At 39.1% G+C, this 14,107-nt stretch overlaps 2 protein-coding genes across 4 annotated transcripts; one reads left to right on the forward strand and one right to left on the reverse strand.

Annotated features, from left to right (window-relative positions):
- The first annotated feature begins 764 nt into the window (after positions 1 to 764).
- Positions 765 to 4,634, forward strand: LOC122662108 (glutamic acid-rich protein-like). The gene is made up of 3 exons (XM_043857668.1): positions 765 to 1,092; positions 3,286 to 3,637; positions 3,747 to 4,634. Exons 1-3 carry the CDS (start codon positions 1,009 to 1,011, stop codon positions 4,595 to 4,597), a joined length of 1,287 nt encoding a protein of 428 aa, XP_043713603.1. The 5' UTR covers positions 765 to 1,008; the 3' UTR covers positions 4,598 to 4,634.
- Positions 4,635 to 8,522: 3,888 nt separating this feature from the next.
- LOC122662107 (receptor-like serine/threonine-protein kinase ALE2) lies at positions 8,523 to 13,412 on the reverse strand. 3 transcript variants are annotated; one of them, XM_043857666.1, is made up of 11 exons: positions 13,394 to 13,412; positions 12,741 to 12,991; positions 12,554 to 12,627; positions 12,284 to 12,402; positions 12,078 to 12,196; positions 11,417 to 11,986; positions 11,089 to 11,337; positions 10,841 to 11,001; positions 10,514 to 10,741; positions 10,283 to 10,432; positions 8,523 to 9,189 (listed from the first exon to the last, which is right to left on the reverse strand). In XM_043857666.1, exons 2-11 carry the CDS (start codon positions 12,904 to 12,906, stop codon positions 8,971 to 8,973), a joined length of 2,055 nt encoding a protein of 684 aa, XP_043713601.1. In that variant the 5' UTR covers positions 12,907 to 12,991; positions 13,394 to 13,412; the 3' UTR covers positions 8,523 to 8,970. The 3 variants fall into 3 exon arrangements, with proteins under 3 accessions (XP_043713601.1, XP_043713602.1, XP_043713600.1); XM_043857667.1 differs by lacking the exon at positions 13,394 to 13,412 and having other exon boundaries at positions 12,078 to 12,200; positions 12,288 to 12,402; positions 12,741 to 13,144; XM_043857665.1 differs by lacking the exon at positions 13,394 to 13,412 and having other exon boundaries at positions 12,741 to 13,144.
- Positions 13,413 to 14,107: the final 695 nt, after the last annotated feature.

The following is a 14,107-nucleotide window of genomic DNA, read 5'->3' on the forward strand; positions in this document are numbered from 1 at the left end:
ATCCTGCACATATTAAAACAAGAGAAGTAAGAGGGGGTATGTGGAAAGATGAAGGAGATAAAGTCACAACATCACCAATATCGTTTACAATCCGGGATAGAATGGTTGGGGGGGGGGGAGATCTGTAGATCCGAAATCCATTTGTGAACATTTTTCAGTACCCAATCTGGATCAGGTTGCTTTAAGGCCATAACAGCCTTGTTTCTAACCGTCCAGATGAAATAACAAGTAATGAAAAAGACACTGAAAAACCACTGGAGCATGGGTTTATCCGTCTTAAAATAAAGAAAAAAGAGGAAGTAGACAGACTTAAAGTTCTCCAAATCCAAAAAATCAGTTCTTAATCCCAAAGGACTTCCTGCCCAAATGTGTTTGACCCAATCACAAGATAAAAACATGTATCATGATGATTCAACACCAGTTTCACAAAGAGCACATGAGGAGTCAATTTGAATCCATCTTGAAAGAGTGACCTTGGTGGGTATTTTGAGTATTCCACACCCATCCATACCCAATGAAGGATGGATGACCTTCGTTGATGCATGAGGAAAATTGGGTTTTTATTTTGGAAATGTTAAGGTACTCCGCACGCCCAGTCATTTCCTCAATTGCACGCGCAACGCATTTCCTGATATCATCTTACAGTGGCCAACCAATCAGGTTGTATGACGTAAGATAGACGCTTAGAAGTTAGAACTAATTCAAGACTTCTAGCACCTATATATACCCCTCTTCGCCGCTTAAAGAGTCAGAAACCTCTTTCGACTTTCGGAGCTGTCCTCTGTTCTGGAATTCGTAACCCTAGGTTTCGTATACGCTGCAGGGTTTCTTTGCAGGCCTCGACCTTAAACATATCTTTGGTGTATTTCGAGATCGGATCGCAATATTGAGCATTAAACCCTAGATTTTGTGATTAGTGGTGACTGTTTGCGTAGGTTGGAGATCTATTGGGTTGTAGCAGACGATCTCTGGTTTTGGTTATTTACCGTGTTGATCTCCTTGTCAAGGATGTCTAGATGCTTTCCTTATCCTCCTCCGGGATATGAGAGAAAGAGTGGTGGCCTGGACGAAGCCCTGATTAATTCGATTAAGGTTTGTTGAGCATTCATGGCCATGCTTATTTTTGCGTTTATGCTCGACTACTTTCTTCGGTTCGAAAAAAGTGATCAGAATCGAATTTGGGTCTCTTTCTGTACTATTGTATAGATTCTTTGTGTAAACAACGTATGATGGATTGGATGATCTGTTATGAAGATGTTAGATGGATACTTTTGTACCTATATAAATATTAAGAAAACACTTCGGATGAAGGATCTGTTCTTAGTTTTTATGTTTTTGGTTCCCCGATCATAAAGTGTACAAAATAATAATTTCCCTTTAAGGGTTATCATAGTTTTCTGTAAGTAGTCATTTGGCTGCGTGAATAGTGGTGTCAATCTGTTGAAAGGGTTTTTGTACCATGGGAGATTTCGGTTTTCAGCTGTAATCGAGTGTGTGCTTGTTGAAGCTTGGACTATTGATCAATGTTCTAGATGGTTTCGTTCATGTATGCAGTGCTTAGCTACCTGGAAGATGTTATAGTTACAGCGTTATAGGAACCAACCTAGTCGGCTATTCTGGAAGAGTAGAGCTACTTTGTTCCATTATTGACATTATTTTCTTTATGGCTGAAGGCTGGAGAGTAAAGACAGTAACTGAACTTGATCCCATTCAATGGTTTACTAGTATAGTCTAATGGGAACTGAAACTTAAACTCTGGAGCTCCTCCTAATAATGCCATCACTTTATAATGTTATGAATATGGTATTATAATCAGGGTTCAGAGAATTAGTCATTCCAGAGAGCTGCTTGCTTTTTTATTTTTTGGTAATACGAAGAGAGCTGCTTGCTGCCTGCAACTTCTGGGTGAGAAGATGCAATTTCAGAAAAAAAATAGAGAAACACTTGTTGTTTTGTTTGTTATAATGTTAAAAGTTAGAAGGTGCTATCTTGATGAGCATGAACATGCTAATTACTCGATAAAAGAAACAGTTATTAATTACATACGATTGTGGTTGTATAAGCATGCTGTGTATGTCGTGGAATTTCTTGTGTAGAATTTGCAGTTGGGCTGCTATTGATGTTGCTCCTTATGTTACTAGTGTACCTTATCCATGTCAAGTCTTTATTCCCTTCCCCCCCCCCCCCCTCCTGCAAATCAGAGAAAGCTTCGGAACTCCCTGACTGTTATTGTCCATTGTCATATCTCTCCCTTTCTCTTTTGCTTATTTGATGTTCAAGTGGGATCCCTTGTGTCTTGTTGCCTTGCTTCCTTTGCAATAATGTGTATGCAAAGATGGTCAGATATTCTGGATGTAGCAAGCCATTTGCTCAAGTCAATTTCTGGGGTTGCCATTCGTCTCTGATATGTTCAGCATCGTTTCTTTGATTTAATCAGAAAGAGATCTAGGCCTTCAGTTTTCTTTATTGATGAATTAGTGTTCTCATATTTATTTATTTTGTGCATTAGATGCGTGTTGTTTAATATACTTTACAATGGTTCTGAAATACTTTTCTCTCAGAAGTATCTTACATACATTGCCTACTTTCCAGAGCTAGATGCTCATATTTTTTACTTCTGCTATTAGGAGCAAATTCTAAAATCTTTTGCAACTTTTGTTGGTCCATATCATTTATCCTAATAGTCTATTCCTTCCTTGGTCACTTACAAATACTTCCTATTGGCAATTGCTTCATCAAATTGGTCAATCTTCCCTTTCTGTCAAGACTTGTGCCTCTATGTTGGTCTTTGTGAGACGTATTTAGTGGCTTAGTGCTGCCTATCAGATTGGTCTTCCTGCTTAGGATTTAGAGGTTTAGGCCGGTTGCTGTAGGGTTGATGTTAATGATTCTATATCGGGACAGATGAGAAAGTTGTTTTTCACGTAGTAGAAATTATTTACTCAAAGTTTCAGTAATTATGCTGTGGAAATAGCTACAGAAACAGAAGTAACTGTCTTGCGAGGTCCAGTTCTCTCTCTCCAAGGTGCCCCATGGATTGTGTGATCTGTGTGTGCCCCTTTCTTAGGCTGAAACTAAATTATTTTTAGCCTTGCACAAGGATACTTTGATAGAAAAACTTTTCTGCTATCTGACTTATTTGCATGTCAAATTATTGGGATGTATTCTAAGTTGGATCTTTCTAAAATCCCACATTTGTGTGAGATTTGGGCTTTCTTTTTTTCTGGGGTTTCCTCTGCTCTGCTAGTTTATTCTTGAATTAACAGTTATTCTGGTCCTCTGAAGCTCCAGAAAAAAATAGAGAAGGCCAAAAAGGAAAAGAAGAAAGAGAAGAAGAGGGAGAAGAAAGAGAAGGAGAGAGAGAGGGATAAAGCCAGGGAGAACAGAGGTGTTGACGATAAAAAACAGAAACATGAGAAGAAGCACAAGAATGAAAGGGGCAAGGTAGAACATGGGGTAGGAGATCATCCGAAAAGAATAGAAGAGGAAGCTGAACAATTGGAGAAAAGCAGCCTCACTGAAGAACATGGGCAGCCTATCAGTTCCCAGAACTTGTATGACTCTACTGACAGCACCCAGAACAGCCACAAGAGGAAAAGGCATAGCTCGCCATCTGATGGCAGCCATTCTAATCATGGTGAGTTTGTGTATCTCTTTATATCCCTCTTTAGGGAATAGATAACTGTGCTTGTTGGGCTTGTTAGCTTCTTACAGGCACTGATGCATTTTAAATTTTAATCACAAAGGGAGCATTTTTCGCATCCGTTTGAAGCAGAAGGATCAGGAAATACTCCCCAGCAAAGAGCTGCCCCGTCCAAATTCTGTCAGGGCTGATCACATTTTGCAAGGGAAGTGTGAAATTCCTCAGAGACTTGGTGAAGAGAAGCATTGTTCTACCTCCGGAAGGGAGCAGCAATTTTCTACTTCTGGAAGGACTCCCATTGGTAGGCTAGAGAGTTTGAAACAGAAGGATAAAGAAATACTCAGCAACCAGAAGTTGCCCCGATCAAATTTGCATGGAAAGTATGAAATTTGTCCAAAAATTAGTGAAGTGCAGCATTGCTCTACCTCAAGGACTACTACTATTGTGCAAGAGAGTTTGAAACAGAAGGATAAAGAAATACTCAGCAACCAGGAGTTGCCCCGATCAAATTTGCATGGAAAGTATGAAATTTGTCCAAAAATTAGTGAAGTGCAGCATTGCTCTACCTCAAGGACTACTACTGTTGTGCAAGAGAGATTTGCAAACGATCCAAAGCCCAGTGAAGAGCAGATTTGTTCTACCTCAGGAAGAACAGATGTACAAGCTCCGGAGATTGTGGAAAGTGCTCGTAAATCTGGCAGTAAACTAAAGAAGATAGAATCTCTATATAGAGATTTGATTGAAAACTGGGTTCCACCTCCTATTGAGAATAATGGTACTGATTTCGATGATCAAGAATGGCTCTTTGAGACAGTCTCTAAATCAGAGTCTGAGCCAAAAAGATTTAAACCAAGCAATGACGGAGTATGTGAAGGAAGCACTAGTATCTGGCCACAAGCCTGTTACTTGCCTGAGGCTGATATCTATGTGTTGCCATATGCAGTTCCTTTCTGAGTCTAGTTCTCTCTGAAAGCTGTTCACATAGGCATTGTGAATGTTAAAAGAGCTTAGAAGAGCCCGGAAATATCGAAGATGACAAGGATGTGGACTCTCTACTTCATTCTTCCCTTGCTTTGCCCAGATATAGCTGGGTAGTAGAAGAGGTTGCTGCTGGAATGTCGGCTGCTCTCATTTTCCCATGCCCATGCGTGTGTTGTGGCACAGATTTTCCTTGGAGAAAGCTCAACTGAAACTTGAAATATACATGTGAGAGCAAATTTGGTGTGAAACATTATACTTTTGCCAATACAGTTGAGTTAACAAAAAGAAAATTTAGCGAAAAAAAAAACAAAAGAAATGGAAAAGAAGTAATTGTTTTTCTATTTTTTATTTTGGCACAATTGATGTGGATTCGTTGGCTTTGATTTTTCACATGGGTCTTGCCAATTGGACATATCTAAACCATAGAATGAGAAGAGGAAATTTAGGGTTCTACCTCAATTGTAAATGAAAAACACGGTCTATCTTGTGTTACATTTTCTAGCCATGGAGGAAATGCTAGCTATAATATTTGTCTGTTGAAGACTTGCAGTTGGCGAACCCCTGTATTTAGCTTGTATCTTCTTTCTTCTTATTTAATCCAAAGATCTATCTAGAAAGACCAAAGCTAGATGTTGTTGCTTTCTTCCAATCAAGCAAGGGAAGGTTTTTTCTTTTTCAACCGTGGTGGATGAAAATGATATAGTAAGGAGAGGACAATCAGAACACGAAGGAACGGAAGGTGCCTTTGGGGAAGTCGAGAGGGTGAGAAAGAGAGAAGTTCTTGTTTCTGGCATCATTAATCCTAATGAATTTTTCCAAAATCATTATTTATGTTGTAGGGCGGCTTCCAAGGTCGTTTGTGAAGTTTCAGTCTAATTTGACTCCCAAAGTAGTCTAATTTAGGTTTTGAAAAATTCTTCCCAATACACAGTAGGGGGTTATATTGAAGGGAGAATGTTCTCTGTATTGCAACGTAGGCTGTGTCCAAGCACATGGGTTTATCACTCAGGGGGCAGGGTGGTTAGTGCACCCACTCCCATGTGCCTGGGTGCAGCCTACGCTGCGTCACTGAGAACAGCGTCCCTGTATTGAATTAGGTCATGAAAACCGATATGTGGTCATCAATCCACATTTCTTAGATATCCATTAATTTGAATTGGAATCAATTCACATGGAAATGAAGTAATTATTAAGAAATGTTTTATCAAGCTAGCGCTTAGAGGAGTCTTACCCTTTATCTTCTTCCCCTCTTATATGCTACTATCCAAGGTTTGAAAAGATGGAATGGGGACGGAATCAGCCCTAGTTGAATCTAATTTGGATCGGATGTGAATTGGCTGAAATCGGTACCAGGAACCCTAGAATTGGTTCTTAGATCCAAAAATACAATGATTCTAGGGTTTTAGGTGTGAATTTGCTGTATCAAATTAGGATCGGTAGTGACCTTTTAGACTCGCCTATTTTTTTTTTTAATATTTTATTATAATACATGTGAGAAGGCATAGTGTACACCTTAAGCTCGAAGAGTCTTTTCTCATAAGTTAACAAACAACCGCTAGCTCGGTTGGTTGGAGGCATTGCAAGTTGAGTGCATGCCCCCCAAGGAGGTCAAGGTATCGACCCGGTTAGTTATAGATTGTGGGCTTGTCTTAGCCTTCCCCCTTAGCTTCTAGTTGGCCTTTGGGCCTACAGTAGGATAGACCAAAAAAAAAATATGAGAAGAAGAAAAAGATAATCCTCTCAGTAAAAAAATGGAAAAAACCAACCCTCTAAATTTATTCCTAGTTCCAATTGTGTTTCCCACGATGTATTGATTCTTGAACTTTTGTTACCAAAAAAAAAAATTCATGAACATTTTTAGTGGCCAATAGGCCCTATCCTAAACAATTTGTGCAAGCTCCAACAGACTTAACACCTTCAAATGCCAAAATAAAGCAATAGAAGTTAATCATCTCCAATTCTTAAAGCTGTGCAGTGCCGCAGTGTTAGGTGGAGATGTCGGCACCTGGTAGCTTGGACAGTCAACGGTCCAAGCTCAACATAAGTCAGTGAATTCGGACCGTTGGATGTCCAAGCTACAATTGTCGACATCTCCACCTAGCACTGCCGCACTGTATATCTTTAGGGAATTGGAGAGGATTATTTTCCGCCTCCGCTAGCATCTGCTCTCTATTTCTCTTTTTTCCCTATGAAATTACTTCTCTACCACCTATTGATAGAATTGATAGGGGTCTTCATTGGCTTTTGCTTGCCGCGTAGCCTCCGTGACCAAGCAAGAAACAGCTTCGCTTCCCAAAAATAAAATTTCACTTTAATAAATTTCTTTTGTGTTTTTTACTAGGAAATTGAAATTCTTCTCCTAGGAGACATTTACCAAGTTAAAGTTTTTTTCTTGGGCTCATGTTCTCTGTGCCACAGTGCAGGCTGTGCCCAGGCACATGGACCTGCCTCTCAGGGGGGCAGGGTGGTCATTGAACCCACCCCCATGTGTTTTGGTGTAGCCTGCGCCCTTGACATAGAGAACATTCTCCCTTTTTTTCTTTTATGAAATTCAGTGAGAGAATGTGTGGTTTCTTAAAATCCTATAGACCAATATGAGTTATTAGAAGGGGTTTGCTACCAGGCTGCATGGCCCCTACGTTGATATGGGGTCAATGGGAGCACACATACAGGTAAGGGTGTCAAAATGGAATTGAAACCGATTGTCGGAACCGGAACCAACCGTTTACGATTGAACTGAACCGCGTAGTATAAAAACGATGCGATTCTGATTTCATAGGTTCTATTATCGGTTTGGTTCAATTCAAAATCGGAAAACCGTCGGTTAACAGAATAGAAACCGGGTAGAAAACCGAAATTAAGAATATTCTTATTTGTTTAAGAATGGGATTAAGCACTCAAAAATATTAGGACTCCTCATTGAGATTTTTAAGAATTTCAGTTTGAGTGCTAAATTTATGAAGGGACAGAAGGTTTTTAGTATAAACATGTCTTAGTGGACTTTATTAATGAATTGAGTGGGGTATGGATTGGTGATGTCTTCAGGTTGATTTCTCTTGTGGTACTTTGCGGCCTTGAATAATCACTTAAAATTATCATTGCAACTAGCATGTCTAAGTGAACTTTGCCTAGAGTTAGATGTGTATAGTATGAAACAATATAATTTCTCCCACATAACAAGGATATGGAAGATAAAATTAAAGGGTACAAAGGTGAAACCGGTAATACAAACCGCATGTAAACTAGATGATAAAAATTGAATAGAAACCGCTAAAACCACATCGCATATAAAATGATTCTGATTTTTGGTGATTCTTATCCGGTGCGATTTTAATTTCTACCTTGCAAAATGTGCACCGAACCGGAACCGCATCGTAAAATCAAAACCAAACCGTTTGACACCCTTACATACAAGCATGTAAGATGATTATTTCACTGCTCCCATGTGAGACGGCAAAGGGGGCGCTGCCGAGCAGCATTCTTTTTCCCATGACTTATATATGTATCAATAGTCCTTGACATTTTATTTGAAGAATAGTCAAATTCATTGAAAAACAAAAGGGAATGAACACATATATGGGTCATACAATTTGGATAGACTACCATATTTGACTCATTGTTCCTATCTACTAATGGTCAAAATGTCAAATTATAAAGGAGAGCAGTTTTGGTCAAACCAACCTTAGATGAGAAGGTTCACCCCTCCTCTCCTCTCCCCCCTCTCTCTGGGATTAACCACATGGTCTACCATGTTAAGAATATATGGACATGGCCAACTCAATTTGGGCTTAAACATATATGAAGAGTAGATACCTTTTTACTCTCTGTAGAGTAGAGATCCCCTTCCCAAAACAAGAAGAAAGAAGTTTTTGAGTGAAGGAAGAGAAGAAATTGACATATAAAGAAGAAGCACATTGTCATTTGTCTAATGACACTATTGCTCCTATTTCTTATACATTTTTTGTTTTTGTAAACTGGATCAGCCCATGATCCCATGGCAGATTACAACACCGAGCTCCTCAAAGTTGTGAAGAACTTGGGGTTCAGCCCTGTTTATAACATCTGCAATCTCAGACTTACAGTTCAATTCACACTACAGTTGGGTTCAACACTTTTAACTACCCCCCCCCCCCCCCAAAAAAAAAAAAAAAAACTCTCTTTTACACACAAACTGTACAAAGGCAGACTACACTCTCCCCACTCAACTGTACAAAGCAAGACTACATGTCCTGTGGTGCCAAATCGGCGGCAAAATTGTCTTCAAATAATTGAAGAAGAAAAGGCAAAAGTGAGCCGGGGGAAGCTAATCGAAGCTGAATGATCGATTGACTCCATCATCCCTTCAATTAGTCCTCCAACGATTGGTCGCTGTTCTGCTCCATGCTACTCAACGATGTATCATCATCCACATTAAGTAATGCAACACCAAGATGCAACCCAGCACTAGAACCTGGATAAATTTCGTCTTCGTCATCATCATTATGATCATCTGACTCTTTTGGACCGCTTTTGAGGGTGTTCATCCAATCCTCAACATCATTCTCACCTCTTAGAAGCTTCAGTATCTGGATCATGGATCACACAAACAACAATTGTCTTATGAGCTTTGATTGACCAATCTAATATAAAGATCTCACTCCCTCCATTACCCTTCTGATTTTTCACCATTGCTTGACCAATCTAATGTAAAGAAAATTAAGTTCTTATCAACTTCCCGTGCCGTTTCCCTCAGAAACGAAACAGCTATAAGAAAGTTCAGTTTCCCTTTCCTACAGTGCTATCTCTTGTATCATCTTCTGCAAAAAATGCTCGAAGCCTAGGCAATTGATCTATGGCCTTCAGTAGAGGTCCCATCAAAATGGATTTAATGGTTATAAGATTGGAGGGGTTCCAATTAAAATATTTATTAGACATCAGATCAGCTGTGATGAACAAGTCGAGATAATGTATTTATTTTCTGTATATATTATTTATTTTCTTTTTTGTGTGTAAATTGTATATATATCTTTAAGGGAAAGGGATGTTTAGTAAAAGTTTCTAAAACCTCTTAATATTTTCTTTCCTTGGACAATATTTTAAATGAACTGTATGTCTTCATTCTCTGAACCTAAGTAACAGGGCAAGAGAATTAAGCTCAGTCCCCAGACTTTCCTAATTATCTTTTGGATCAGCTGGCTGATTGGATTATTGTCGGTGGAAACAGTTCAAAGCCTTTGCAGTTTACAGTCACAGTCAAGACTGCATTTTGTGTCTACATTAAGCTTGGTAGCAACTAACAATGGGTCTCTATACTGTTATTGTTGGCCATGTCAAAAGTTACAGGCACCCTCACCTATGATCAAAAGGCTCACCACCTATAGTCCCTTTTATTGGAGGTAGTTAGAAATAACTTCCCAGGAAACATGATTAACCCACATGGTCATCTGGATTGGAAGACTGAGTGAACATTTTGAACCCAGATCTGATTCGGGTCTGGTGTTTCTCGATCTGATCTGACCTAAAACAGGCTAAACAGTTCCCAATTTAAAGTTGAAGATCAAGTCTATAATATTAGTTCATAGAGTAGAACTAGGAAGAATATCTTAACTAGTAACACTGAACACATGGCCTAAATACATAAACTAATCAAAGATAACATTGAATTCTGGCCATTAGTACCTCGTTCATTTTGGGACGTCGACTAGATGATCTAGTGAGGCAAAGGGCTGCAGCTAGAACCATCCTCTGCATCTGAACTTCATCGACTTTCCCAGTTAAATTCGGATCCAGTAAGCCGTTCAGGTCTCCACTTTCTAGTAATGGTTTTGCCTGGATTTAGAGCAGTTAATTGTAAAATTTATTGAACCAAGAAATGAAGCTGTTGTATAAATCCAGGTCAGAAATGCTTACCCACATGACCAAGCTTTCTTTTCCCTTGGGAGATTCGGTGATGATTGGCTTTCTTCCAGATATCAGTTCAAGGAGAACCACACCATAGGAGTAAACATCTATCTTGTCACTGACCTTCCCATACATGAAATATTCTGGAGCATGATAACCAAATGTCCCTACTACATCACTGTGTGTCACATGAGGTGATGTTGTTGGTGCCCATATGGCTAGCCCAAAATCGGATAACTGTCATGGATGAACAATACGACACTAATCAATATTTTTTTGTCACAATTCAAATGTTCAAGAACTCAATACCTCAAACATGGGATGAGGTAAATGCACCTGTGGCTCAAGGCCATCTGAGAGAAGTATGTTTGATGACTTGACATCTCTATGAATAACAGGTCGCGCACAATCTTTGTGTAGGTAATTTAGGGCCTCAGCAACCCCAACAGCCACATTGAATCTCACCTCCCATGACAATACGGATTTATCTTTATTATCTGCCTTAGTATATCAAAATGAAGTGTCAACTTTGAATATTGTAGTCTTCTACAGAATAAGCAAGTCATATAAATTAGAATCTTTACCGTGTAGGTTTTCCTCTAGATTTCCTTTGGACAAGAAATCATAAACTGCTATAAGAAAATTATCTTTGATGCAGAGACCAATCAAAGTTGTGATGTGTTTGTGGTTCAGGGAAGATGAGATATCAATTTCCAAAGCAAAATCCTTCCATACTTCTTTTGATGACTTCATAACCTTTACTGCAACATGCTTGCCATCCCAAAGACAACCCTTGTATACCGAGCTACACCCTCCCATTCCGATCAGATTACCTGTTAGCAGAGCAGATCTTTAGAAAGAAAACTAGACTCAAAATAGGTAAGGTTAAGCCGAATGACAAACCAAAGCAACCTGAGGAGAACTGAGAAGTTGCAGTCATCAGTTCTTGATGGCTGAACCACCTACAACTGGAAGAATTTGTCTTTAAGAGAATCTCCAACTCTCTCTGTAGTTCCTCAGACATTGAGAAGCTCTTATTATATCTCTTTCTTCCATGGTTATTGATGTCTCTTTCAAAAGAATTTTGTGTTTGATCCATGTCATCACCCATCTGGGCTTGAGGTGTTGGCGGCGAAGACCGGTCTGGTAAGCTCATTACCCACTGAACAACTGACATTTTTCTAGCTTCAGAGTCTTTTGGACTATCTGGACTCATTGAAACAGTTTTTTGGAGAAGGGGCCAACCAGGCTTTGCGTCTGTTTGTTCTCTCATAAGTTGAGACATTGAGTTCGAGGAACCAATGCTTAAAACATCAACTCTCGAGTCTCTGCTACTATTCCTGGATTGTTGTTTATGGCTCTGAACAGAGAAATTGAGTTCAAGATTGGAATCATCAGTATTGGAGTCTCTGCTGTTGATTTCTGGAACATTGTCGGCATTTTGAACTATACTCAAACTTGGCCTTGGATCTCCTGTGAATCCTTCACATTTGAAAAATTAAAAAAATTACATTTACAGGAAACTAATTAATCCAAAAACCAAAAGGGTCTCTCTGGATAATAGACATTAAACCTTGGAGCTGGTTAGTGGAAGAACCCCTTTCGAAGATTAGCTTCCCGTTGTCTATAGCAAGTACTGCAATAGTTTTAGGCAATCCATGTGCGCAATACTTAGCCATGGAAAACCAACCCCTGAAAAAGATTTCAGAGTTCAAAGAAATTAGAGATGAATTTCTATAAACCAAATTCTAACAAGATTAGATTTTTAGCTCGACTGACCGCAGATGATTTTGCCAGTTTATCCCAACAACTAATGCAGAGGCATTGCAATGTTTTGCCTCTCTCACCAAAGCCCTCCGAGCAGAACTTCCCCGTATGTTCTTCCCTGTAAGAGTCACCTGAAACCGTGGTGTGACTTTGTGATCAATACTTTTCATATATAGAGTACACCCCAAAAATTTGAAAGGAACCCATATTAAAAACAAAAATTTTGAAAACGACGCGATACTGGAAAAAAATATATATATATGAAAGGAAGGAATTACAGACCTGCTTTACATGGCATAAACCTTTGTAAACTTCTAAATAATCATCCATTGAGGAGTTTTCTTTTGAATTGACATCTGAGAAGATTAATCACTTGAAATCAGAATGAAAAAACTGAAATTAAGGAGACCAGGAATACGAAATTAAGATGGAAACAGAAGGAATCGAAGAAAAGTAAGGCATGCTCTACCGAGATCACGACAGACGTGGACAGCCACGACGATGTCCCCAGGTTCTGCAACTTTAACAAGGGCCCAATTGATAAGTTGTCTGCTAATGTTATCTTTTCGGATTCCAACCAATACGGTGTTCTTAATTTCACCCTTCTTCTCTGTTACTCCCCCCAAAACCGTCATTCTTCTTCCACCTTTTCTTACACATTCAATCTCCAAATCCTCTTGGCTAAAACCCACCTGGGTCTTGAAGGAAACCTTTCAAAATCTGCAAGATTAAGAGCACTTCGATCAATTCCGTCCAAGAGACTCAAAATGAGAAGAACAAACGAGAGGCTTCCACAAGAAAGGCTATGAAAATGGGTCATGCGTCTTTCCGTGGAATTCCTCTTAGCAAATTACAATCAAAAAACGACAAAGTTCAAAATGTATTCAATTCCTAACAAAACTTTTTCATACTGTGATAATAACGGTCCATGTATATTTCATGTTTGAATGATCCATCATCCATGAGCTCAGTTATTTCGAAAGTATAGAAAGACAACCCAGTAGAGAACAATTGAAATCTACCTCAATTTTTGTCTGGTTTTGTTAATTGATGTATAAAACACATTATCTTTTTAAAAAAAAGACGAAATTGCGGCCATAGGTAATCAGCAATTCAGCATACCTACTGCAACAAACCTCCACCACAAGAGAAAAAAGATAAAAATTCTATAAAAGGTGGAGTGTTGATGACGATTGAGCTTTAATTTAGAAAATCAGAAATGTCTTTTACAGATAAATTAAGAATAATTTTTAAATTTTCAAAGAGAGAGAGAGATGATCAGAAGAAGAGAAGAGAGACTCAAACTCTCAAATCGTCGGCTGGAGAAAGGAAAAAAAAGGTAAAATTCCCGCGAATTAACCGGTTATCAATAATCGCGGGAAACCCATGATATAACGGGTAATGGGTCCGACCGTTGGCCCTTCTCCACCGGCTATAACGGGTTTCCACACAAACATGAGGCTTCACTCAATCTGTCTTTATCATTTCCCGATGACAAAAGATTCTAATTCAGCAGTTTTAATTGGTGTGATGGCGACAACTACAACGTATAATTGAGAAGTTTTTAAAAAAAAACAACAACTCCGTTGACAAGCGGCGTGCATGCGTTTACTGAAAAAGAAAACCTCCAAGGGTCTGTGAGTAATTAAAGTAAATACGCCTTGTCATGTCCACGTAGGAGGAATAGAACAGAATTTATTTTTAAAAAACTTTTTATCCATCCCAACCCACTTAAGTAGGCGTTGGGCTTCTTTGTAGCGCGACAGAGAGTGTACCACACACCCAACTGCCCAGTGTGCTTGTTACTACGGGTCATCGTATGGTGCATTACACTTG

Source organism: Telopea speciosissima, chromosome 5 (assembly GCF_018873765.1).
Source record: "Telopea speciosissima isolate NSW1024214 ecotype Mountain lineage chromosome 5, Tspe_v1, whole genome shotgun sequence".
Classification (NCBI taxonomy): Eukaryota; Viridiplantae; Streptophyta; class Magnoliopsida; order Proteales; family Proteaceae; genus Telopea; species Telopea speciosissima.

What these genes read in the sequence shown, in the direction of transcription:
- LOC122662108 (XM_043857668.1), top strand. Translation starts at nt 1,009, where the DNA reads ATGTCTAGATGCTTTCCTTATCCTCCTCCGGGATATGAGAGAAAGAGT. An exon ending in CCCTGATTAATTCGATTAAG is followed by an intron (nt 1,093 to 3,285) that starts GTTTGTTGAGCA and finishes GGTCCTCTGAAG; the next exon opens with CTCCAGAAAAAAATAGAGAA. An exon ending in TGGCAGCCATTCTAATCATG is followed by an intron (nt 3,638 to 3,746) that starts GTGAGTTTGTGT and finishes TTAATCACAAAG; the next exon opens with GGAGCATTTTTCGCATCCGT.
- LOC122662107 (XM_043857666.1), bottom strand. Translation starts at nt 12,906, where the DNA reads ATGACGGTTTTGGGGGGAGTAACAGAGAAGAAGGGTGAAATTAAGAAC. An exon ending in CAGATGGCCTTGAGCCACAG is followed by an intron (nt 10,742 to 10,840) that starts GTGCATTTACCT and finishes CATCCATGACAG; the next exon opens with TTATCCGATTTTGGGCTAGC. An exon ending in GACGTCCCAAAATGAACGAG is followed by an intron (nt 9,190 to 10,282) that starts GTACTAATGGCC and finishes TCCATGATCCAG; the next exon opens with ATACTGAAGCTTCTAAGAGG.